Here is a 24489-nt window from a genome sequence, read left to right as displayed (position 1 = left end):
GTTATTTATAACACGGTTGTAAAGTCCATAATTTTCAAAATGAATGCTGATCACCGTGCAACACTAAAAGGAAGAATAAAATAGTTCAGTTACTGAGTGACAGCTTTGCCAGGGTATATCATCCTTAGTGAGGTTACTGCTTTAACCTATGTAACATACTAATGTGGGAACAGAGGTGGATGAATTGGAGGTTCTTAAGATATTGTAGAATCTCAGTGTGAATATCAGCTAGGGTTTGGGGAGAATGTGCAAGGGAACTGGCAATGCCTTTGACTTGGCTCTTTACCAGTCTCAGGTCTGGTAACATTCCAAGGGAGTGGAAAGAGGGTAAAATAATTCCTTTCATAAGGTTTTCTAAGACTGCAGTAGTAAATTATAGACCAATCAGTATATCAGGTATGGGTAAAAGGGATAGAAAAATTGGTATAAAAGAGAATTGAAGAATGGTAGATAAAAATATGATACTCTGAGGGTCAACATGGCAATGACTACACAATGATTTTGCTGGATTTTAGAAAGACGTTTGACAGAATACCACCACATGGAACTCTGTTATGTAAATTAGAAAAAATTGGGATGGATATGACACTGGTTTAAATGAATAAGAGGGTGGCTGCTGGACAGATATCAAAAAGTGATATGGAGGGACAGAATCGAGGCGAAAACAGGTGACTAGTGTGCCACAAGGTTCGTTGCTGGTTCTTTTGTACATAAATAATATAGGAAATAACCTAAACGAAAATATTCAGTTTTTTGCTGTTGATAAATTAGGTAGAGTAATAGTTAATCAAAGCGATGTGGAGAGCTTGCAGGACAATTTAAATAGGCTGTCAGTATGGGCAAAAGTTAATAAGTGTCAGTTTGATGGTTGAGAAATGTCCAAGTTATGCATTTTGGAATAAATAGATTACAAGTCATGTATCATGTTTGATGGTACTGTACTCCAGGAAATAGATGAAACTAGAGATTTAGCGGTAGTGGTAGACAAAGCATTAAAGTTTAGAGGACATATTGCTAAGGTTGCCAAGTTAGCCCATAAGATTACTTTGCTATTGAAGAAAAATAGCCAAGTAATCTTATGGGCTATCTTTATCTCTACTTATTGATTATCACCAAATTGACTATCTTTATCTCAACTTGTTAATGTATCTCTACATTAACAAGTGTCCGTGCGGTTTTACTTCGAAAAATTGCTAAACGAAACAAGCAGTGATAGCATAGGGGTAAAAAACACTCAACAGGCATACAGTCAGGAATACATATCCATACTTGAAATAGAAAAAGCCATCAAAGGCTTGAAATGTGGAAAAGCAGCAGGAGTAGATGATATTCGACCAGAAATGCTGAAGTATCGTGGTATACAAGTCGTGATGTAAAGTTGGAACTATGTGGAATGCAACTGTTGTAGCTCTAGGATTTGAATAGGCTGCTTGCATTGGTAAATGAGTAGGGCTAAAAGTTCAATGTTGCTAAGGGCAGGGTTTCATAAAATGGAAGAGAAGATGGAATGCCGTGCATTCGAGTGACAAAATATACGGAAGTGTCTTAGGTTCCATTCCCGTCACCGACGTGAGGAGCTCAAGGATCTTCCTCAGCCATAGCCAAGTTAGCCGGTCTTGGGTGTGGACAGCAGGGTTTTTTCTGCCAGTTTATCTTGGTTTTTCATCCCACAAGCAGGCAAACCGGTCCAAGGATATACACGGATTACAGTCAGGAATACTGATCCAGCCATAGGTCTGATTCGTCAGCCTATGCCGGTTCCAGAGCCCGGATAAAATTTGGGGGACTAGGTGGTACCATGAACTCCCGTAAAAAGGGAGAACGCAGTATCATCACACGGAATTTATTTATTTATTTACATTAACAAGTAGAGATAACGATAATCAATTTGTTATTCATCTTTATAAGGTCTTGATACTCTCATATCTGGACTACTGTGCTCAAGTATGGTCCCCTGGGTTTCTTGGGGATGAGGAAGTGGTGAATTCAGAGGTGAGTGGCCTGTGGAATGTTCCCTATGAGGATAGATTGAAGGTGTGTGGGTTGCAAAAGTTGGTTGATAGGAGAAACAGAGGGGATATGATAGAAACATTTAAATTGCTTAAAGGGTTTTGTAGGATAGATGCAGGGGAAATGTTTCAGCACTTGGCTAGAGGGAACAGAACAAGGGGTCATCCCTGGAAGTTGATTAAAGGTGTGATTAGTAGGATATGAGGACTAGATTTTGTTTGGGAATGCCATCACCCTATGTCTGTGGTACATCTGAAAAAATAGCCAGGTCCTTAACACATTCAAGTCTGGGAGTGATTAGTACCTTTACTGTACTGATGGGACTTCTCATTACGTGTGTGTGCCACTTACGTGTCGTGCAGGCAAGTCGATCTCATGCAGAGTTTGCACAGCATGATAGTTGCAATCCTTTCAGTTGAAGTTTATTGCTGCTTTCTTGTGTGCCACTCCTGCGTCGGGCTGGCAGATGGCCTCACTGACACAAAGTTTATGCGGCATGTTTGTTGCAACTCTTTCAGTAGAATTTTGAAGTTGGACTTTGTGATCTGTCTTAATGATATTGAAATTTTCAAATGCACTCAAACAAATACTTATTTCATGTAATTGAAAATTTGGACATATGTTCGGACAATTGTTTTTAGTTAGATTCTGTTTTGCTTGAGTCTATACAGCATAGTTTCTTTGGGAGGAGACATGTTTCATTAGGTAGTGCCTTTTTTATCCCAGTTGTCTCTAAATGCAGTATTTGTTAACAAATATATTACACAGGCTATAAATGTCGCTCTTCTTATTCAGTGATACAATAAAACTACTTCTTTTTCTTGAATCTGCAGTACAGTGGCTGTTAACGATTTATATTTTGCAAACATAAATCCTTTCCATCTATTCATAAGTTTTTATCTTTTTTTTTTAAATTATGTCCATCATAAATACAAATATGGAAGTGTAGAGTTTATAGGATCCTGTATTCTTCACTCCATCCCCAGATGCTTATAACATAAGCGCATACACATCACAGACATAAATTATTCATAATCCATTTTACAGTACTGCAAGTATTTTTATTCATGCATATTCTTTCTTGTCCTTATATTTGCTATTCTTTACATCTTTTAGTAAATCAAGTATAGTAACTAATAATCAAATATATCAATCTCTTTAATTATTGTTTTTTAATATATTCTAAAAATAACATTCCTTTTCATCCCCCTCTCCTCACTGTGAATTAGTTAAAATTGAAGAAACTGTTATGAAAGTTCTGATGACATGTAGGAATTGTCAATAAATTTGCTCACTTTGACAGATGGTTGGGTTTGCAGTGAGTGAACTACAATCACCCTGACCTGAATGTGTTAAAATATAACCTCTGCACAGCTTTTGATCCCCACTGGAAATTTGCTATTCTTATCTATTCCATTAAAGATCAGTGCCTGGAGTATGTAAAGTGCCATTTTAATAAGTTGACGTACTTTGGTCAAACAGGTAGATCAGCTACTATCTGCATAGATGAACATAAAGCATATATCTGTAATCACAACTATGGTCAATTTAGTTGTGATTACAGATGTATTTTAAGTACATTTAAATTTAAATGTAAATTTAAAAATGAAAGACTGTCTTTGGAATCTGCAACTGCTCTCAGAAATCAACCAAATTTAAATAAATATGGATGCAGATAACTTCCCAAAATATAGGAAACATTAATCCTCAGAGATTCTAATTTACAGCCTAGGCCTCCTACAAATGCTCATAGAGGCATTTGTAAGGAGGCCTTTAAGGTCATATCCATGTGTTTCATTTATTATTATGTTGTGAATGTGTGTGCATGTATTTACTCATGCCTGCCCTGACGATGCCTCAGTGACAAACAAATTATTGGAAGAATTAAAATGCTTTTAATCCTTTCTTAGTGCTGTTAATACTCCACTAAACCTCCAACATTGAAGTGACAAGCAGTGTAAATTGGAGACATCCACAATGAAAACAAAACGATGATTTTGCTTAATGATGAACAACTCCCCTCTCACAGACACTATACGTTATCATTGAGATTATAGTAATTTAGTAATTAAAATTTAATTGAAAATGTTCAAATTAGCATGGCATATATATTTAAAACTTTGTAAAAATGGGCCCACTCAATGCAGAAGGGATGTATTATACTGTCAAGCAAGTATCCTCTTGAAGGGAAACATGGGATGTGACTGCTCAGCATGAAAGTGTTAAAACTGCAAAATCTATAAGATTCTCTATTTTTTATATTTTATTTTTAAAAAATGATCCATTGAAATGATTTTACAGCCCACTAACAGGTTGCCAACTGGTTTGAAAAACACAGTGCTAGGGGATGTCATTCTCAACAGTTTGTCTTCATATAGGATTACTTTTTTGTCAGATTTTTTCTGTGGTTCAGGTTTCTATAGCAATGCATTTTTTTCTTACAAGGATGGGTTGCTATCCCTTCACTCAACTCTCACCTATTTATTTGGGCTTGGGACTCGCATGATGTTGCATAGCCACATCATACTGGTTTGTGCTAATTAATATACAGTACTGTTATTTTTCTACATTTGCTCTAAATATGTAGGTTTGTTCCATTATTCACCCAAAATAATGGAACAAATTTTGGAACACATTCAAAAAAAAAAAGCTTATATGCTAATAATTAAAATTATCAGCATATAATTTTTAACTAATGGAAAATAAATGTAATGCCATATTTGTTTGATTCTGGTGCAGATTTTATCTTTCCACTATCTGCTAACACCTTTTATTTCCCTATAGGCAATAGGTAAGGCCATTTTAGTCCTGTCTAACTTTGGAAACTAAGGAGGAATTTTTATCACTTTAGATGTTTAATCAGATATATTGAGTATTCATTATAATGGACTTCTGCTGTTTTATCATTAATGATATACTTTTTCATTTACTATCAGTGTTCTTTCCATTACAATTGACTTTCTTAAATGTCTGCAACAGTTTCAATCTTATCATCACCTCTTTCATAATTTGAGAATATCAAGAACATTTACAAGGCTTTTTTGCCTGAACAAGAATTAGCCATAAGGGTGTGAACTGTGAAGCTGCCTTCCACACTGAGCTCTGGAACCTCATGAAAGCACTGGATGTTAAAGATGATTTTCCTGTCAAGTCTTAATGATCACTGCTGTACAATGGCTGTATTATTGATATGCTAGGTTCATATGCTAATTGCTTTAAAAAAAAAAAAAATAGCCCATTTCTACTTTTTTTTTTTAACCATGAAATCTCAAAAAATTGTAATATTACTATAATTATTACTGAAATCAATATTACATTCATAAGCAAGGTATTTTCATTCTGTTTATTAGAATCCTCCTTATTAGAATGTATCCTGCTTTATATAATCCTGTTCTTCACCTGATTATTTTCCAATGGCCAACTGTTCAGAAAATAATAATAATAATAATAGAATTAACTTCAGTTAATTCTGAAGATTTTACTCTAAATTTTTACTATCTTTCCCTGAGTAATGTTTCTACTTCCATCATTACATCTCATTAGTTTTAACATTGTTATTCTTTTCTGCTCAGTTTTCTAATTATTCATTACAGTTCCTCTGGAATTTTCCCATTAGCTTCCTATTCATATCTGATCAAATCAAATTATAATAATATTAATTCTCACTTCCTTACTTAAGTATCATGATATGCTGCTCAAAAACATGCATACGCCCCTTTTTATCCAAGTTCTACCTGAGAAGTAATTTTATTTCGTGCTGCAGAAATTTTTTCCAAAATATCTTACAATAAAATGAGACAACCAACAGTGCTAGCTGAAAAATATTTTTAGTTGGTAATCTTTGTAAAATGGATTCCCATTAGCTGCTAACTTGCAGCATATAGAGTGGTTGCTGAAGGGATATATGCTGTCAAGGGATATTGTTTGTTATGGAGGGAATTAGTACTAGTCTTGTAGTGATTACTGTCAATAGGTATCAATCAGGCATACTGTGGTCTTTGTGAGGCATAAAACAGTACTAGCCAAGATTATACAAAAACTTATTTTAACTGATATGAACATATACCAGTTTGAAAAATAATTGCTGATTATTAGTTTTTAGAAGTTTTAGCCTGTTCTTTGAAATTTATAGAGAAGTCATAGTAGTTATGAGCAGAGGAGATGTGGGTGAGCTTATTATCTTCCATACTGCTTTGCTTGTCTTTCTATTAAGTGGAAGTGGTAGTCATGAAACATTTGGTGACATGAAATAGCTTAAAGTATTGTGTTTGGTCTCTAAAACAGTTTCTGGATTATCTAGTCTTGTGCAAATCCACAGTATAAATGTACTGTAGGCTTCCACCCTTTCATGGGTATGAAACTATTGCAAGTCACTCTTACATTTTTCATAATGTTGAATGTGAGAGTAATCTCATGATAAATCAATAAATATAATGATCTAAAAAAAATTATTCAATTATAGTTTTTAAAATTGTAAAGAGCCAGAAACCAAAACATAGCAATTGATCCTGACTAATGTGCTAACTCAAATATCAAAGAGCTCAGGTACAATTAAGCCTCAGTTCAGAAAATCAGTTGATAGAAAGTCAGGTACCCATGTAGTCTGGTTAAACTGCAATCATCCAAACACAAATATATTCAGATGTATGTGTATCACATGTGGGTAATAGCAGCATTCCATGCATCAGACAGACTGGAAAAAATATATTGAGCAGTAGATGAAACAACATAATGGTGATAAGCTAATATAAAAGAATAAATCTCATGGGAAACTTTCAAGACACATGTTGATATCAGGCATCACAGAAATTAGACGTAATGCTGTGAAAGAACACAATTATTCCATCATTCTCATAGTGACTTGGAGAGGAGAGGAGAATTTTAGAAGCACTAGAAATACTAAAAAAACCACCGACTAACCATGATATTAGCCCTAAGTTTACTCTTTCAGATGTGTGCCAAGTGTTGCTGTCAAGTTATTTGACGACATCTTCCAGTCATATTGCATGCAGACACATGTAGTCAACATGGAGTGACACTTAAAGCTGAAAAGGAACACCTTTGAAGCATATCATACGAGAGTGAGAATTAAGCCAAAGTTCTGTACATCATATGTAAGTGCATTTTATAAGGTTTTCATTGTTTTATCTTCATCGGAAGACGGATATTACAATATTTGTATGTTCGCAACATCTCATGGGCTACCATTAAAGGTATTTAATAAAGCATTCATAAGTTATTAACGCATCATGTAAGCCGTAATACAAAAAATAACTTTGAGATATGACTGATTTCTAAAGGGATGGTCAATAGTCAAACACCATTTAGCAAGGACAAGTACCAAGTGAAGTACTACAATTCCATATATATACATATATATATATCTTTAGTAACAGGGTTATATATCCAGCCAACATTCACACGCATCAAGTCTTACTTACAATATCCACATTCACCGAAGTAGTGAATGTAGTCTTTTAGTTCATTAAATGTCCTTGGTAAAGATACATTTTTCAGTAGCATACAAGAAAGTGTGCGTTGTTCATTTTGTTGAGAAGTAGTCTTTTTGCTTAATTCAGTGATATGCCATTTTTGCATCTTTATCAAAAAAGTCCTGGTAGCATATCTTTGTTTGTTTTGAAAATATATGCAATGAAACTAATTTTGACACTGCTTTACACTCCATGTGCTATAATCAGAAAGGACAAAAATCCATTGTACTTACTTTTCTAAAATAAAAGAGAATGCCATTAATAGGTTATGTTCACCTACTAAAAATTATCTTGCTTATGAATTAAAGATGACAAGAAATTATATTCTTGGTTTAATCCTTTATCCAAGTGTAAGCAAACAACTTTTGTGCATAAAGTACAGTATATACATTTTGCTTACTATATTTGCTTACATTTGGATAAAGGATTAAACCAAGAATATAATTTCTTGGCATCTTTAATTTATAGTATAACCAAGTGAAAAAAACTTTCAACATTCTTGCTTATATTACTGATCTTTGAACAAATACTCAGTTTGAAGAATCATAATTTATTCACTCTTAATTTTGCTAAGACATTCAATCTTGTTTTGCTTTTTAAGCAATCTCCCTATTCTGATTTGCCATTTTTTCCTGTCTGGATACATACCATGTGGAATGGTAAATGGAACTCCCCCCCCCTTTGACGTTGCTGCTACATTTGGCAAAAGCCATTCTGTGATTACCATAAAGACTGCGAGTTTGAATACTACATACGACATGGATGTTTATAAGTCTTCTCTGCACAAGCTTGCATAGCTCCTTGAATTTGCAATGACTCTCTGTCTTTCCCCTCTTTTAAATCGAATCTGAGATTTACTGAAAATGGTCTCAGTTAATAGTTAGTTTTAGTTGATAAACCTTGCTGCAAAAACCAATACAGCTTAAATCCTGATATGCAGATCTACCTTGTGAATTTCTTTCTTGTCTAATTTCTTATGTTGTTTTGTTGTGTAATATTCTATTTACTCCATGTAACTGTAACATTTTGAACAGTTGTCTTGGTATTGCATTTTTCCAGATATGCAAAACCTAAATACAGATCTTTGTTTTATTCTCATGATTTCTTAACTGTTTGTCTTAAAGTGAAAATCTGATTCTCAACAACCCCTATCTGACCAAAACCCAGCTTGTTCTTCCCTAAGTTTCTCTTCCACAATTTTTCTTATCCTCTTCTGTATGCTTGCATAAATCTTATCTTGAATACTAATCAGGATTAATCTGGAATTACCATCTAACCAAGTTTTCTGAATTGTGCAGTGTAGCCACTGTAAAAACTTTTATTTCTCGAGATTTGAGCAACCCTGATTGAATATCCTCTACCGTACCTGCCTTTCCACATTTTAGGTTTCTGATGACCTCTTCTACCTCATATATTGATATTACTCTGATTGCATTCCACTTGAATATTTTCTGCTACTGTCTGTCACTATTTGTTTCATTTAACAATCTTTCAAAGTAATTACTCCAGAGGCTCTTTATTTTCAGGTTTTTATGTCACCTTTTTCATCTCTCATTCTTTTTACAGTACTTCTCCCTCTCCATTTGTATGTTTTATTTCTCCAGAATATTTTGCTACCTTTATGATATCTATGTTCTGTCTTCTTTGCAGAATTTTGTTTAGCTATTTTTTACATATACCTTAATTTTCTTGTATTATTTTAAAAATCAGCCTTTTAGCAGGAAAATCGATTTTATGATTTCTTTTCCTGGACATACCTGTTTAACTTAAGTCCCATGAATTCTTCTAATCCTTGCTGACAGCTTCACCATTTCTGCCCATCTGAATAAATGAAGATTTCTTCAGATTTTACTACCAGATGGCAGTAATTTGGTATTTGTTTTCAAACTGTTTTTTTCCTTTGGTAAGATATTTTATATTTTCAGTCTATAATTTCAGAGAAAGTTGCTCAACTTTTATTTGTTTTAAAACCTTCATACACATTTCTCTTTTCATTGTGATGCTTTTTGACTTACTGAAAATTAAGTGGGTAGTGATCACTTCCAGTTTCCCATATCTTGTGTATGATTGTATCTAGAACTATTCTCAAAATTCACTGTCAGCAAAATAATCAATAAGATTGTGATATTTCTTGTATATTCTTTCTGTAAGAATTTTGGTTCATCTTATAGGAACAGTGTTTAGTAATGATTAGTCTGTGTTCTAAATAGAAACTCAGCAGTTATTTGCCATTATTACTTGTTTTGCTCTTTTTCTAATATATGAAACATTTGATAGTTGTTATTTAGCAGTATCTTGTTTAGTCTTCTTTGTTTTGGTAACACTAATTACTAGCATAATACTTCTCTACTTCTTTTTCATTGATACATCTCAGTGTAGCGCCACTGCTAGTGAATTTGTTTCAGTAGCTGACTTTTCGCTGTTCATCCTTGTTCTCTGATAAAAACAGCAGGATCATTGTTTAATTGGATGATCCCCAGTTGGTTTATGATGTTTCATCACATTGTATTGTCATTTTTGTTTGTGGTTTATGCCACTACAAAATACATTGGGATCTGATAAAGTCTCCGGTTGCCAGGCCATCCTTGTTTATTTAGTACCTGGACAGATGCCTAACATTGGGTTTCATGATGTTAGGATGTTGGATCGGAAGATCTGATCAGTTCTCCACATTCCTTACAGTCTCTATGGAGGTCTCCTTTCAGTTATCTGGCTTTGATCTTTAAGCAACCTGGAAAATATATAAGATTTGAGGCTCTGTACTCAGTAAGAATGATTCCCTTTGGTTGGAAAGACCTAAGCCTAAATCCCATCTGTGATGTGAAAAACCTTTTTAAGGCTTTTCTTGAAATTTTGCTGTTAAGAAAAATTCTAAGAAATGGAAACTTCTGGCACTTCAAGTGCAACAAGTCAGTAAATTTTAAGGACTTCCTGTGTATTTTATTTTAAAATTTCACACTTTCTTATTATTAAAAAAGTAATGCCAGTTCAATTTTTCTCTATTTATTAATTTATCCTTTTAATTATTACTTAATTAGCCACTACAAACATTTCATTCAAATATTGCAACAGGTGAACAAAAGTATTTTTTGTTTTTTCCTAATCTAATTTTGTTCCAATTTTCAGTAATGCTTTTGTAGTCAGAATAGTGAATCTTAGGTCATTGAAAATATTTTTAAAGGAAATCTGAACCCCCCCCCTCCTTCCCACACACGCGCACACACACACACACACACACACACAGCAGTTGATGTCCTGTTTTCTTTTAAATTATGGGCACCCTACTATAATGCAGTATGCAGATCTGAAAGGAAGTGTGCTGTGTGTTGTGGGATACTAAGGCAATTATGCAAAGACAACAGACTACATACAAGTAGACTAGTTGTGAAGATACTTTGCACAAACTTTGTTTGCTTATGCTTGGGTGAAGGATTGCAACAATAATATAAATTCTTGTTCATTAAACTTTTCCTGTTATTTCAGATAGCTTAAGGGGAAATATATACTGAATGGTTATTACTATTGTTTAGTAATGTGCAAGATCTAAAAACAAGTTATAGATCTCCCAGAGAATTTATGGTGGTTACTTTAGCAATGTATAAGAAAGCATGATTGTCATTGTGAACAGAATGCACATATTTCACTTTGTTTCTTTAAAATGAGATTGAGATTTTGTTGATAATTTGCAAACACTTTAGTGAAATTGATAAATTACTCAGTTAATATATTGAACAGTATCATCTGGTCTTCAAACAATGGACATCTCCAGACTGTAATATTTCTATGAGTTCACCCTTCCTTTCTTCTGTTCAGGGTTTGTAGCTATTGAAAAACTGATAATTTTTCAAAGTGTAAAGAAATGGCTAAGTCAAATAAGCATTCAGATTTAAACTTCTTTTGACAGCAGCAGCAAAGCTATATTTAACTAATGTGTGAGTGTTCCGTCAGTACTGTGGTTAGTTTTGACAGTAAGCACTCCAAAATACTTTGGGTATAGTTAAATAATTAATGGGCTAGAAAGTAGAATAATTTGATATTATAAATAAATCACATAAAAGAAAATCATATTTTAAAGTTTTATGAAGGATTTTATCACTTCTTGTATATTTAGCTGCTCCATGGAGTCAACAGATTTATCATATGAGATCAATATAATAAACTAATTTAGTGTAATACCTCTCTTTAAAATTTGTCTGTCAGTGCATATACTCACCACTCCATCCAGTAATAATCATTCCAGTATGCATGCTAACATAATCTTGCCATGTATTGAAAAATAGTTATGTAATCTATTATATAGTGAAACCTGTGGAGTATTCATAACTTAAACATACAGACGTGACTGCAGTAATTTAAATTATTTAATAAGTAACTATTTCATCCTAAGTATCTTAGGATATCGTCAGTACAGTAATTACAAACAATACTAGGAATAACAACAGTTGGGGCGCATACTTATAGTGGAATCCCACTATGCTTGCAATAGTGTGATATAGAATTAAATGAAAATATATCTGATAAAAAAATAAATTAGATTAAATTAAAATAAAATAGCATAGATACATTTATTTTACACAATTAAGGATGATAATTTCCCAAACTTTAGGGATAGTAAGAACATCATTACGGTTTAAATTGGGTCTGTGACGTAGGGCTTCAGCACTTTCTGAAGCTACCTGCCGTTTACAAAGTTCCATGTTCCTATAAGATGTTTTACTATGGACAGACAGGGAGATCTATTAGTAAATGCATCTCTGAAAATCAAGACCATATCCATCTCATCAAACTGCACAAATCTGGCCTCACACAACACAGAGTTGAAAACCCAAACCATAGGATCCAATGAAAAAACACCAAGCTTCTACATAGATTCTTATATAAACATGAGCGTTTATATAAAGAAAGTGCTGAAACCCTACATCACAGACCCAATTTAAACTGTAATGACTTACTATTCCTAAAGTTTGGGAAATTGTCATCCTTAATTGTGTAAAATAAATTTATGTATGTTATTTTATTTTAATTTAATCTAATTTATTTTTTATCAAATATATTTTAATTTAATTCTATATCACGCTACTGCACGCATAGTAGGATTCCATTGTAAGCATGCACCCTAACTGTATGTTATTCCTAGTATCGTTTGAAATTGCTGTACTGACAGTGTCCTGAGATACTTAGGACAAAATATTTACTTATTAAATAATTTAAATTACTGTGGTCACATGTGTATGTTTAAGTTAGTTATGTAATTATTTTATAAAATTCCTTTACTTATTTATGTAAAGTTGTTAAAACTCCTATATATCATATTCCTTCTTTCAAATTGTTTACTTAACCATGTATCTCCCATTTTCTTAATCTGCCCTCATACCAACATTCTGAAGTAATATGTATTATATTGGTCACCTCCGCCACTAATTCACCCAAAAAAAAAGCCCAGTCAACATATTAAACAGAATTTTTCGTGTGTTATTATTTAAAAATTAATTTTATTCATCCAGTTTTGAAGAATATTCACTTAAAAATGAAACTAATTTGTCTGGTTTACAAAGAAGTACATTAGCTTTAGTTAATGTAATGTATTTTCTTGTCGATGAATAGAAAGAATTATTCAATCTGTCTACCACAGTAATTTCTGTAAGTAACTGTTCTATCATCAAATTTCTGTAAGTAACTGTTCTATCATCATTATTCAGGGTAATGGCTCATCTTACTTAGAGAAGTTTATTATCCAGATATTTCAAATTAAAAAAAAAAAAAATGCTTTGATAGGTAGTCTTCTAAAACTTTTTTTTTTAGGTATGAGACTTCCAAGAGCATTGTTACATGGGAGAGGAGATGAGCACTAGATTGTGGTTGGAATTGCCCATGGGGCTCACTACCTTCACTGTGCATTTGGAAGGGTCATTGGTGAGTAAGAGATCTAGGATGTTTGGGGAATGGTTTGGATTATCTGGTATTCTGGCTGGCATGTGAAAAAGTTGTGTAAGGTCGATAATGATGGTAAATGTTTTAGTACCTCTGCCTGCAAGATCTGTACAACTGGAGGAGAAAGCCAGTTTGTGTTGTGGACATTAAAATCTTCAAGGAGGATGATTTCTCTGTTAGGAGAGTGGGAGTGGAGAAAATCAGTTTTTAAGGAGAAGAAATTAAAGAGCTCAAATGAATTTGACTGAGTGTGAAGGAATATTTTCAACCAAAGAAGGTCAAAGTTTGGTGATTCTATGTTAGGTGCTCTCTGGCAAGGTATGTCAGAGCAGATGCCACTATTGGGTTGAAAGCAGTTAAAGAATGTGTAGTTTGGAAGGCTGAGATGAATAGTGCTTGGGGGGGGGGTATATGATTTGAGTTTCTGCTAAAAAGAGTAGTTGGGGTTTGGTGGACTGAAGATGGTAATGGACACTATTAAGGTTGGAGTTGAGGCCACAGATGTTCAAGGTTCTTGGGGCATATATTTGACTACAGTGGTTTTGCACATTTCCTATGCAATGCCTGTATACTGGTCTCCAGGATGACTGCTAGCAGTTTCACTTGATTTTTGGACCAATTTAACTTGTTTGTAGTCAATGATCCAACTGCTGTCTCCAGTTTGACATTTTTGTTCGCGTTGTCTTCAAGATGGCGTCCATGTTCCCTCTAGGCAAATGTTGTCAGGTTGAGCATGTATGCATGACTGGGGACAGGTGTCCTTGTACTTGTTATTTATCATCATTATTAATTTGGATGCACTTGTCGGTGTACCATAGGTCACTTTCATGAGATGTGGAAAGTTCATTCCGTCCTTTCTTTTATTTCTAGGATCAAAGTTGCATTTTCCTACTAATTTGCTCATGCCTTTTTTTAATGATTTACCATTTTCTGTCAAAAAGTTCAAAATAACGTCGTTGAGCCTCCTGTTTTTGGCCTTGATTGGGTTGTGTACCATTGATGCAATTAGATCACGGAGTTCATTAGCGGGCAAGGGTGCACTTGCAATGCGGTCATCAAGTAGCTCAAGCTTAGTTTCCAGCATTCTGATTTTGGAAGAGAAAGTTTCGATCATAGTATTAAGGTGTTGTATGTGAGATTTTTTTTTTTTCTAAACTTAGGCAACTCATTTGCCTAAGTTTAGAAACCGTTTTATGGAAGGGAGGTGTAAAATTCAATATAGCTTAAAAATACCAAAGCGCTTTACATCGATTTTACAGAGGTCAAGTCTCATGAGAACTGTAAATAACTTGTTTGTTTCTATGTATATTTTGCTAAATATTAATGTAGTTAACCTTATGGGAAGTGACTGTATTTACTGTTTTAACGTCAAAAACAAAGGCAATGCTTTGCTACCGGAACTTTGTATAATAGCTCTATATGAGCTATATGTAAACGTATAGTTTACATATACGTTTTTAGTGTATGAGAAAGTTTCTTGCAAGCTCTGCATATAACACCTTTAAAGTTAGCATCTAAGAGTGCCACTAGGTTCAGACAAGTTTCTGCTGCCCTGCAAAATATGATCAAAAGAGTGCATGGAGGAGAACAAAGAGCAGGTCGAACTTAAAAGAAGATGAAAGAGTCGTCGATTTTCTTCAGGGTTTACTACCCTTAGTGCAAGGTCCCGAGATCACAAAATAAAAGGGTATTGAGCCAGTCATCGAGAGGAAAGGCAGTCGGAACCACAGCAGAGGACAGTCAGAATCAGAGCAATTGCGGCAGAGAAAGAGCAGAGGCAATGCCCCAGTTACTAAGCAGGAGAGTCCAGGTCCAATTGCCAAGAGAGCAAAGGCGAAGCACTGTTACCGAAGAGAGCCAGAACAGTCGTCTGCAGTTAGAGGCATAGTCATTGGATTAGAAGCAGAAGTTCCCGAAGTAGGATCCAGAGGAGAATTTTCCCATATGTTGAAACCTCTTGCATGTGCTATTCAAGTACCGCAAATTGCAGTCCAAAAGCCCAACGTGATGCCACTGAAGCAAGACACTCCTGAAGGAAGCCTAAAACTCGAGATGAAAGAAAAGCCATAGAGATTTTACTGCAAGACTCTTGACTGAATGTGCGATACAGAGCCTCTGTAAGTTCCATCCTTTTGTGCATTTTCTCTTATAATCTAGGAGATATGTTATAGATGAACTGTTAAGAATTAGTTTAATAGTAATAAGACGTATCCATAAGAGAGTCAATTGGCATGTTAGAAGTTGATATCAAATTTGTTATAGGTTAGCTTAACAGAGAGTTAGCTAACCTCTTTACGAGTAAACTAGAAGTTTAATAAGTTGAATTTGTAAGCAGAGAGTAAATAAGTTTTTGAGTTAAAGAGATTATTTAATGTTGAAGTAAAAGAGTTCTAATTTGATGCTAAAGATTTTATAGATGGGTAGAGAAAGCAATCTCCCCTATCGTTTGATTCATGTATATTTCATACTAATGTAAATAAATGTGTTTTAATTATTTATTAAAAGAGTGCTGCCTGATCTTATTTTACAATGCACTGTTTCTAAAAATAATCGGACTTGTGAGCGGGAAACAACTAAGGCATTAAAAGCGAAGTTTAAGTACTTAAGAACCACAACTGTTTACGTAAACTTTACTGAAGGAATTTATGCTAGTAAGAGAGAGAAATCTACCGGTCATTTTTCTTAGTCTTATGCCGATATTGAAATACTGGATGGTGCAGTCTTAAATATATTTTCCAGTGTTCATAGGCATATGACTAGTAAAATACGAAAGGTGGATATGCAATAGTAAGATAGAGGAAGTAGAGTAAGAAAGGAAAACATATATAGAAAAAAACGTGTAGAATAGTAAAGATAATAAATAATGCATTGAACGACATATTATTACAGAGGTATGGCAAAGAGAAAAAAAGGCCGGTTGAGATCTATAAAAAGCTTGTGCTTTATGTATTTTTTGTGCAAGAAGTGTGTAGCCACAGTGGCAACAGAAATTGCACAATATACCTTTTTTTTTTTTTATTGGCACTTCATATTGTCATTGGGTTTATTGGCAATCAATTGTGCTACACTGATAAGACTCGAGGTGACCTTTCATCATTGTCCTTTGTTGCCACCATCGTTACTTCATACAGTAGGCATAGTGGGCACTTGCATGTGGCTGTTTTTTAATTGTAAGGATAACTGATTTGATGGACTGTAGGTACTTGCCAGCTGGTTGGTCGAGTGGTTAGCGCATCCACTCTCCAGCCAAAAGATTGCAGGTTTCAATCCTGCCATGGGCATGGATGTTGGTGATAGTCTGTGAAAATACTCGTGGTGGTGGTGGGGTGGTATATAGTGATGGTGTAGATGATGATGGTAGTTTTGGTTAATTGTAGTTCATGGACTGAGGGTGGAGACAGAGAACTGTAGAGTAAGTGCCCTCCCTTGATGAGTCTCTAGACTCCTTGGAGGTGGCACGTAACAATAATAATACTTGCAGGTTGCGTAGAAGTAATCGGCTCCTTAGTACCTGCTGTTAGTTTTCCATTTACTGATTATTTTGCACGAAAAACGGTTACAATAACGGTACAATGTGGGAATCCAAGTTTAGAATAGCTTATTCACAGGTACCACCTGGTATCAGCTCCTGTTGCATTCACTACTTCAATAGGCAAACTGTTTCACTCTCACGGTTCTATGAGAAAAAAATCTAACTCTCATCCCTTTCTTAACTACGTGCAAACTTAACTTCCACTTGTCTTTTCCCCACCTTCCATATAATAAAAAATGTTATGAACTGATATCCTATAACACCCTCTCAAAAGTTTATAGATCTCTATCATATCACTCCTCTTTCTTTTGTTTACCGATATCTAATTACATACTCTTAATCTGTCCTTAACCTACATTCCATGATCCCGATATCATTTTTTAACTCTTCTTTGAGCCTTTCCACTTCTTTATCCCATTGGAACCTAGGAGACCAAATCAGTGCATTGTAATCCAAGTGCAGTCATATCAAAGCCTTGTAAAGAGACAAAATGACTTCCATATCCTTATATCTCAATGTTCGTTTCAACATCACAGTTATCCTCTAAGTTGTATTTGCAATTTTTGTTATGGGACTTTTGAGCTTCAACTTTCTATCAACCATAACTCCAAGATCTCTAAAGTCATCAGTTACTGCAAGCATAATCCCACCAATATAATATGCTATTAGATATCTCATTATACCAAAGTTCATAATTTCTTGCTTACTAACAGTGAGCTGATAGCCATTATCATTTGCCCTCAATTCTAGCCTGTTAAAATCACAGTCAGAGATGCTACTGATATGCTGTATATCAGTAGCATATCTGTCTGTCTATCTTTGCTTCGTCAGCAAACAATTGAGAATCTCCTGTCAGGGAGATTTTCAATTGTGCACCACTGGTGACCTTAAACTTGGCAGATTTACATCTCTCCCATATGCCACTTTCTAATACCTGTCTCTCAGCCACCTACTTATCTAAGCTAATAGTTTATATTCCAATTCCATATTCTCTAGTTTATGCGACAATTATGTGGTATATTATCGAATGCCTTAGCAAAGTTCAACAGTACCATAGTATATCTATTCCTTTTATCTAACTCCATAACATAATGCCATAACATTATTATAAAATATGACAAATTACTCAGAAATGACCTCCCTTTATTAAACCCATTCTGTTCTTTGCAAATTATATCTTGTTTGTCCACCTATCTCAGCATGCAAGTTTTTACCAACTTCTCTAAAATCTTTATAGTTACTCTGGAGATACTGATAGATCGATAGTTAGACACATCAGTCTTTGCATCACCCTTGTACAATAGGATTATCATAAATTCGTTCCATTCCTGTGGGACCTTTCCTGAGCTAAGACCCAAATTATACAAACATGTCAAAGGCCGGCCAGCCAGTAGGACTGGACATTCCTTTAGTAGACATACTGATATCCCATCTGTCACCATTGCTGAATTCTTATTTAGGTTATGCAACAGCTCTAAAACCTCCTTCTTGCATGCCTCTATTTCTTCATTTAATGTAGTGTTAGCATTGTATACTGTGTCACATAGACCAGGTTGATAGATCTTGATGAAGTGGGCACTTATTAGAACTACTTCATCTGGTTCTGATGCTAGGGTATTGTCTGCAGTCAGTAAAGTTATTCTTCTGTATTCATTCTTTCTTGTACTTGCAGCATAATGATAAAATTCTTTTCAGTTGCCTTTAGCCTGTGCAGCCAGTTTCTTTTTGTGCTCCAACTTAACTTTCCATACATTACAAATAAGTTTTCTGGCCTGTGATTTATATATTTCATAACTCCTCTCACTCTTATTCGCACATTCCTTCTACATCTTACAGATCTCTTGTTTTATGAGATTGCACATCCATTTCACTTCCATTCTATTTGTTCTTCGAACTCTAGGGGACACGTTCAGAAACCACTTCATTTAAGCATGTTTTTAAAGCCTCCAGTGCACTGCTGATATCCTTCCCATTCAACAACTGATGCTATGGAAACAAAGATAGTATTCTCTTGAGTTTGTCATAATTTTCAGATTTGTAGTTTAGCATATAACCTGCCCTGATGGGAGCATCCATATAGTTGGCTATTTCTTGGGTCAGTATGGCATGATTACTGTCACCACCTGATGGCAAAATAGACACATCCTTGGAGACACCTTTTGATGCTATGATTAGATCTAATACTCTGTTCTGGAGCAGCTTCTTTCACATGCTGCTTGAGAAAGTTGTCATGCAACAGCTCAATAAATACTCCTTCATTCTTATAAGTTTTCCCAGCTATTCAATCAATATTTAGATAATTTGTCACCCATAATAATTACTCATTTTTAGAACACTAAAAACGAGTTACTCATTAGGTTAGTTTGCCAGTGCATTTCTTCATCCCCAGCAATTGAACCTCCAGGTCTATAGTAACATTTCTTTCACCCCTTTGGCCTCCACATGAGTTTCATCAGTGAGATGTGCACTCTTATCTGATCTTGCAATTTTATATCAGTTATACTTCTGTTGGCAAGTATCCCCCTCCAACACATCATACTTTTTAGCTATACAAAAAAAAAAAGGGAATTTATAGCTGTGATGTAATTGTTAACTGTCAGTCAGTCATAAATATATTTTCTTAGACATTCTTTGATTCCTGTCTGTTCCAATTGCATATTACAGTGATATTCCAGTTATTAAATATCACTTATACAGTTCAGAGTATATTTTCATTCATATTACTGCCGAATATTTTAGATTTTTATAATTTTGCTGGTAAGATGAAATATCATGTAATCTGTATGCATAATAATAGCAGACACAATTTCTTCTTGCAGCATTTCATTTAATTCCCCTTAATATTATCCTTTAGGCTCAAATTTATCTAATATGATGTAGTGAATAGGAACATTTTTATCCATTGGATTTTAGATCTGCAAAATGCAGTTGTTTATAATATGTTTCATCATCTTTACCTGTGTATTAAATATTACCTGATTTTGCATTTTTATTGTTTTATATATTTAAAAACTGCTGATTTTGGGTGCAGGGCAGGCAGCTTTTTTTGCACAGTATCAGCTAATACTCTCTTGTTACCACTGCTTATGAGATAACACTAATTCAAAATTTTATTTTTGTGAATAGGCCATAATTTTTTGGTGGTTGTGCATGCAGTTCACTTTTTTTTTTTCCCTGTAATATTTCAGGAAACCTCATTGTCAACTAAAGATAGGGATTTGTATTGAATAATTTATTTTGATGAACATTGCCAAATAATTTGTTTTGAATGTTTAGCAAGGATTACTTTAATTAGTATATTAAGAAATAAACTGATATCCCTGTTCTTACCATTATGTAATTTTCTTCTAATTTCTTTTCATTCAAATTAAGACCCAAAAAGTGTGTGTGTGTGTGTGTGTGTGTGTGTGTGTGTGTGTGTGTGTGTGTGTGTGTGTGTGTGTGTGTGTGTGTGTGTGTGTGTGTGTGTGTGTGTGTGTGTGTGTGTGTATTCTTAATCTTAATCTTCTACTCAGTTGAAATGATACATTTTAAAGAATAAATTTTAAATGACTTTAAACCGAGATAGAATATTAAATTTTAATGATAATGATACAACTAGTTTCAGCCTTCTTCAGGTATCCACTAAAGATAGAACACAGTAATAAAAAATCGAAGTTACAAAAAAAACTGAGAATTACAGGCAAAAAATGCAATACATAATTGACAAAAAAAAAAAAAAAAATGTTGTATTTTTCAAGTCGTTCTATCTAACGTGCTATTGTGTGTGTGTATGTATATATATACACACACACACACACACACACACACACACACACAATAGGGAATAATGGGAATAATGTATATTAGGGTTACCAGGTAATTTTATAAGTTTGTGCCTGAACATAGTTCAGGTCTAAAGGTGGTGCAACACCACCTTTAGACTTGAAAAAAGACTGCTAAAACTGTTTGCTTACTTGGGATTAGGAGTAAAATAACCGCGTTTATTTATAAAATTACTTAGTAACCCTAATATACATTATTCCCAAGGTAAAAAAACTTTTTTACTTCTATATCTCCTCTAGAGATTCTTATTCAAAAAAACACCTTGTTGCAACTTGTATAGGTAAAGTTGATAAGGCTCTGTATTACTAAAACCTTGGTATTTAGGGTCTAGCTACTCACTGAGGAGACCTCAAAAAAGGTTGAAACCGATCTGGGTAGTGACCCCCACCCATAATGTATTGCAGTATATCTTAGTAATGTGTTTCTTTGTGGCAAAGTTTTTTTGTTTTGTTTTTTTTTTTCCCGAGGTAGTTCTGCTCCTGAACAAAATAGCTTTTCTATTATTATACTTATCAAAATACATAGTTCTGGCAAGGACCTATGAAGAGTCAAGCAGTGAGCTGCCATACTTGTTTCTATTGCAAATTCCAAAAGTAATTCAACAGACTATGATTTCAAATCCCACAGTAAATGTGTGTAAACATCTTAAGGTGCTAAGTGAAAGCGTGATGTGAGGCCATTCTTCCAATCACTGGAAGAATATAAAGTAATTTGTAAAAGTTCCATGTTTGATTTCAAGAGCAAAGTTTCTCATTTTCAAACTTTTAGCTGCCTGTTGGACTATACTAATGTTCTATAGGTTTACAACCTGTTCATGGGTTTGGAAAAAATATAGCTTGAATTTTTTCAAAGCTTGAAATTACGAACATATCATTACTTTCCAAAGCAGTTTTGAAAATGTAAAAAGATGGTTGCTTCATGTCAAATGACAGTTTTGCCATTTATTCTCTTGCCAAGCTGTTGGTCAACTTTTGCGGCCTTGTGATTTACCATACCGTGAATGTTATATTTAAGTGAGTACTTTATGTATTTTAATTTTATTTGATTAACTGAATATATCTGGAATCTGTTATTTTAATCTTTGTAAGAACAAAAAAATGTTACTTCAAATTTTTCACTATTTTTTTTTTTATCATTTTAGGTAGATGGAAGCCTAGAACGGTTAGCCAAGGAGAGTGATCTTTTGCGTCAAGCATATGGTCATTTCTTTGATTTAACGATAGTGAACAATGATATAGAAGAAACCATTCATACTCTCGAGAAAGCAATTGAAAATATATGTGCTCTTCCTCAGTGGTTACCAGTGAATTGGGTATATTGAAAGTGTACAATGTTTTGTATATGCTTATCAGAGTAGGAATAAAAACTAATATACAAATAACTACATTTACTAATGTGGTAAATGAAACTCAAGAAAGAAGTGCCACTTGTTCCCTTGCCTTTAATTCCATATGATGGGAGAGACATGGTGCTCATTTTTCAGATACTTAGTAATGGTGGCTCTCCCTCTTCCATGGCAGAAGGCTTGCTGGTGCTCAAGACAAAATAAATTCTATCACACAAAGTTTAATATTCTGAAAGTGTTGAGTTTTTTTGTAAACAGCATTTTCCTATAAAGAATCATTAGTTATAAATGAATGACTGTCATTTGTTTCAAGTTTGAATATTATGTAGTTTAGCAAACAAACAACAACAAAGAAAAAGTATATATATACTTTATATATACTTATCAACAGACTGTTTTAAGCTTTTTCCTCTAATCTGATCATTTATATAATATATTTTATTTTATAAAATTTTCATAGGTAATATTGAGTCCTTTTAAAGGGTTAATATGAATATCAATTTCAGTCATTTTGAAATTTCCTTTATAAAAGTTGAAAAAGGATATAATTTAAGGCAGTATTCATTGTGCCAACCTTGTTTTATTATCAGCAATATTATATTGGTTTCATTCATTCTGTGGATTTAAAGTTTTTAATTCTTAAAAATTGATTCCATGTCCTTGGAAAATGTTTTTACTATTGTATCACCACACTGTACAAATAATTCTGAATGCAATTTTTTGCCTGCCATATTTTGTAAATATATTACTCAAATTTTAATTGGCATGGTTCTTAATAATTTATTTGCTTTTGGTGTTAATAACTATGAAACATTAACATCTAGTTTAAAAATAGTGTCCTTTTGCCTGCTGAACTTAAATGTCTGCATGTGTGTGAGAATATCAATTGTTCTTAATTCCTCAGAAAAGTTATTAATTGTTGTCATCATTAATATAACTGATCTCAGCTTTAATATAGCAAAGAATAAAATTTTATATATTGTTTTTGAATATACTATTTAAAATTTTTTTTTAATTTATTATATTTGAAATTCATGAGTTCAAGGAAGTATTATATACACTACATTGAGGTACAAAATGCTAATATTTAAGTTGCCTCTTGAGTTAAGTGTATCTTAAATTATCAGTTTTCTAAGTGAATGAAATATGCAGTCAGTAAGAAATTGGCTTTTACTGTGTACAGGGCTGTCCTCATTTATACCAAGACATGTGTTTTTTAAAAAAGTTTAAATAATGTATAAGCACAATTTTTGATTGTCACATATTTTATGTATCTAATAATATGGATTAATTGCACACTGAATCAGAGATGCCCATTATTATACTCAACAATGGATTTTCTGTAGGCTGCAAGATAGATATTAGAAAGGGAAAAAAATGAAGATGAATCTTTCTGAATCACAAGATAGATATTATTATAAATTAAAAATCATAATTATCAATTATGAAAAATCAAAAAAATAAAATAAAACTTTAAATTTAAACCTTACGAAATTCATGTTCATACACACAGCTATCACAGAAAACTATGCTTTAAGCTCATACAACTTATGTGTTGTCTCAAAAGTACAGGTATGACTTTCATATAAAATAAAAAAAAAATTTTTTTAAATTACATGCACACCTCTCCTGGATTAACACTAAGTTTTATTACTTTTGTGGACATTATGAAAGTGAAAAAATAGTACTGAACACATCCTGCTTTTGCAGTTTTTATTAGTCCTCTTTATAACAATTTCATAGCAGTTATGTATTGGTGTAAAACTTTCACTGCATTGTTTCTAAAACTGTCTTCCACCTTTCGTTTTGTCACATTAATGGCACCACCATCTTCTAATCATCCTGTCTCTAATCTTATTTCCAATCATAAGGCATTATATCTTCTTTCAGTTAATTCCTCAGTTGTTATATTTAATGGCTTTTGATAATTCATACTAGAGGGACTGCATAAGATTCATTTGAATGGAATCCTGTACTTTATCTAAAGTTTTTTTGAATACATAAATTGAACATTTATCTTCCTCTATTTAAACTAGCACGTTTTCATTTAATGTTAATCTACAGCAGCTTGTCTTGCATACATTTCATTTTGTTTTTTTCAGTGAATTCACAGAAATTGACTGCCAGATTTTCATGTATGCAGAAAGTTTTCACTTGGTAAGAAAGTAAATTATACTTGACAAGAAATCACATCCTTTTATCCAAGTATAAGCAAACAAAATTTGCTTGTGAAATATCTTCACAATAAGGCTACTTGTATAAACAGGCTGTTGACTTCACATCATTGCCCCAGTAAACATTATGGAAAGGGCCACTAATAAGGTGATACGCCTTTTTACTAGTTGGATATGGAA

At 33.6% G+C, this 24489-nt stretch overlaps 1 protein-coding gene across 1 annotated transcript in view; it reads left to right on the top strand.

The window, feature by feature from the left end:
* Positions 1 to 22575, top strand: part of LOC150100826 (peripheral plasma membrane protein CASK-like) — a 710225-nt gene extending 687650 nt beyond the window's left edge. The window contains exon 22 of the mRNA XM_090401913.1: positions 21932 to 22575. Coding sequence (XP_090258039.1) covers positions 21932 to 22111 — 180 coding nt within the window. The 3' untranslated portion in view covers positions 22112 to 22575. The remainder of the gene's footprint in view (positions 1 to 21931) is intronic.
* Positions 22576 to 24489: the final 1914 nt, after the last annotated feature.

Source organism: Typopeltis vanoorti, chromosome 12 (assembly GCF_054136105.1).
Source record: "Typopeltis vanoorti isolate ZY-2024b chromosome 12, IOZ_Tvanoo_1.0, whole genome shotgun sequence".
Classification (NCBI taxonomy): Eukaryota; Metazoa; Arthropoda; class Arachnida; order Uropygi; family Thelyphonidae; genus Typopeltis; species Typopeltis vanoorti.
Note: the sequence above shows the minus strand (reverse complement) of the source record. Positions and strands in the feature narration are given on the sequence as shown.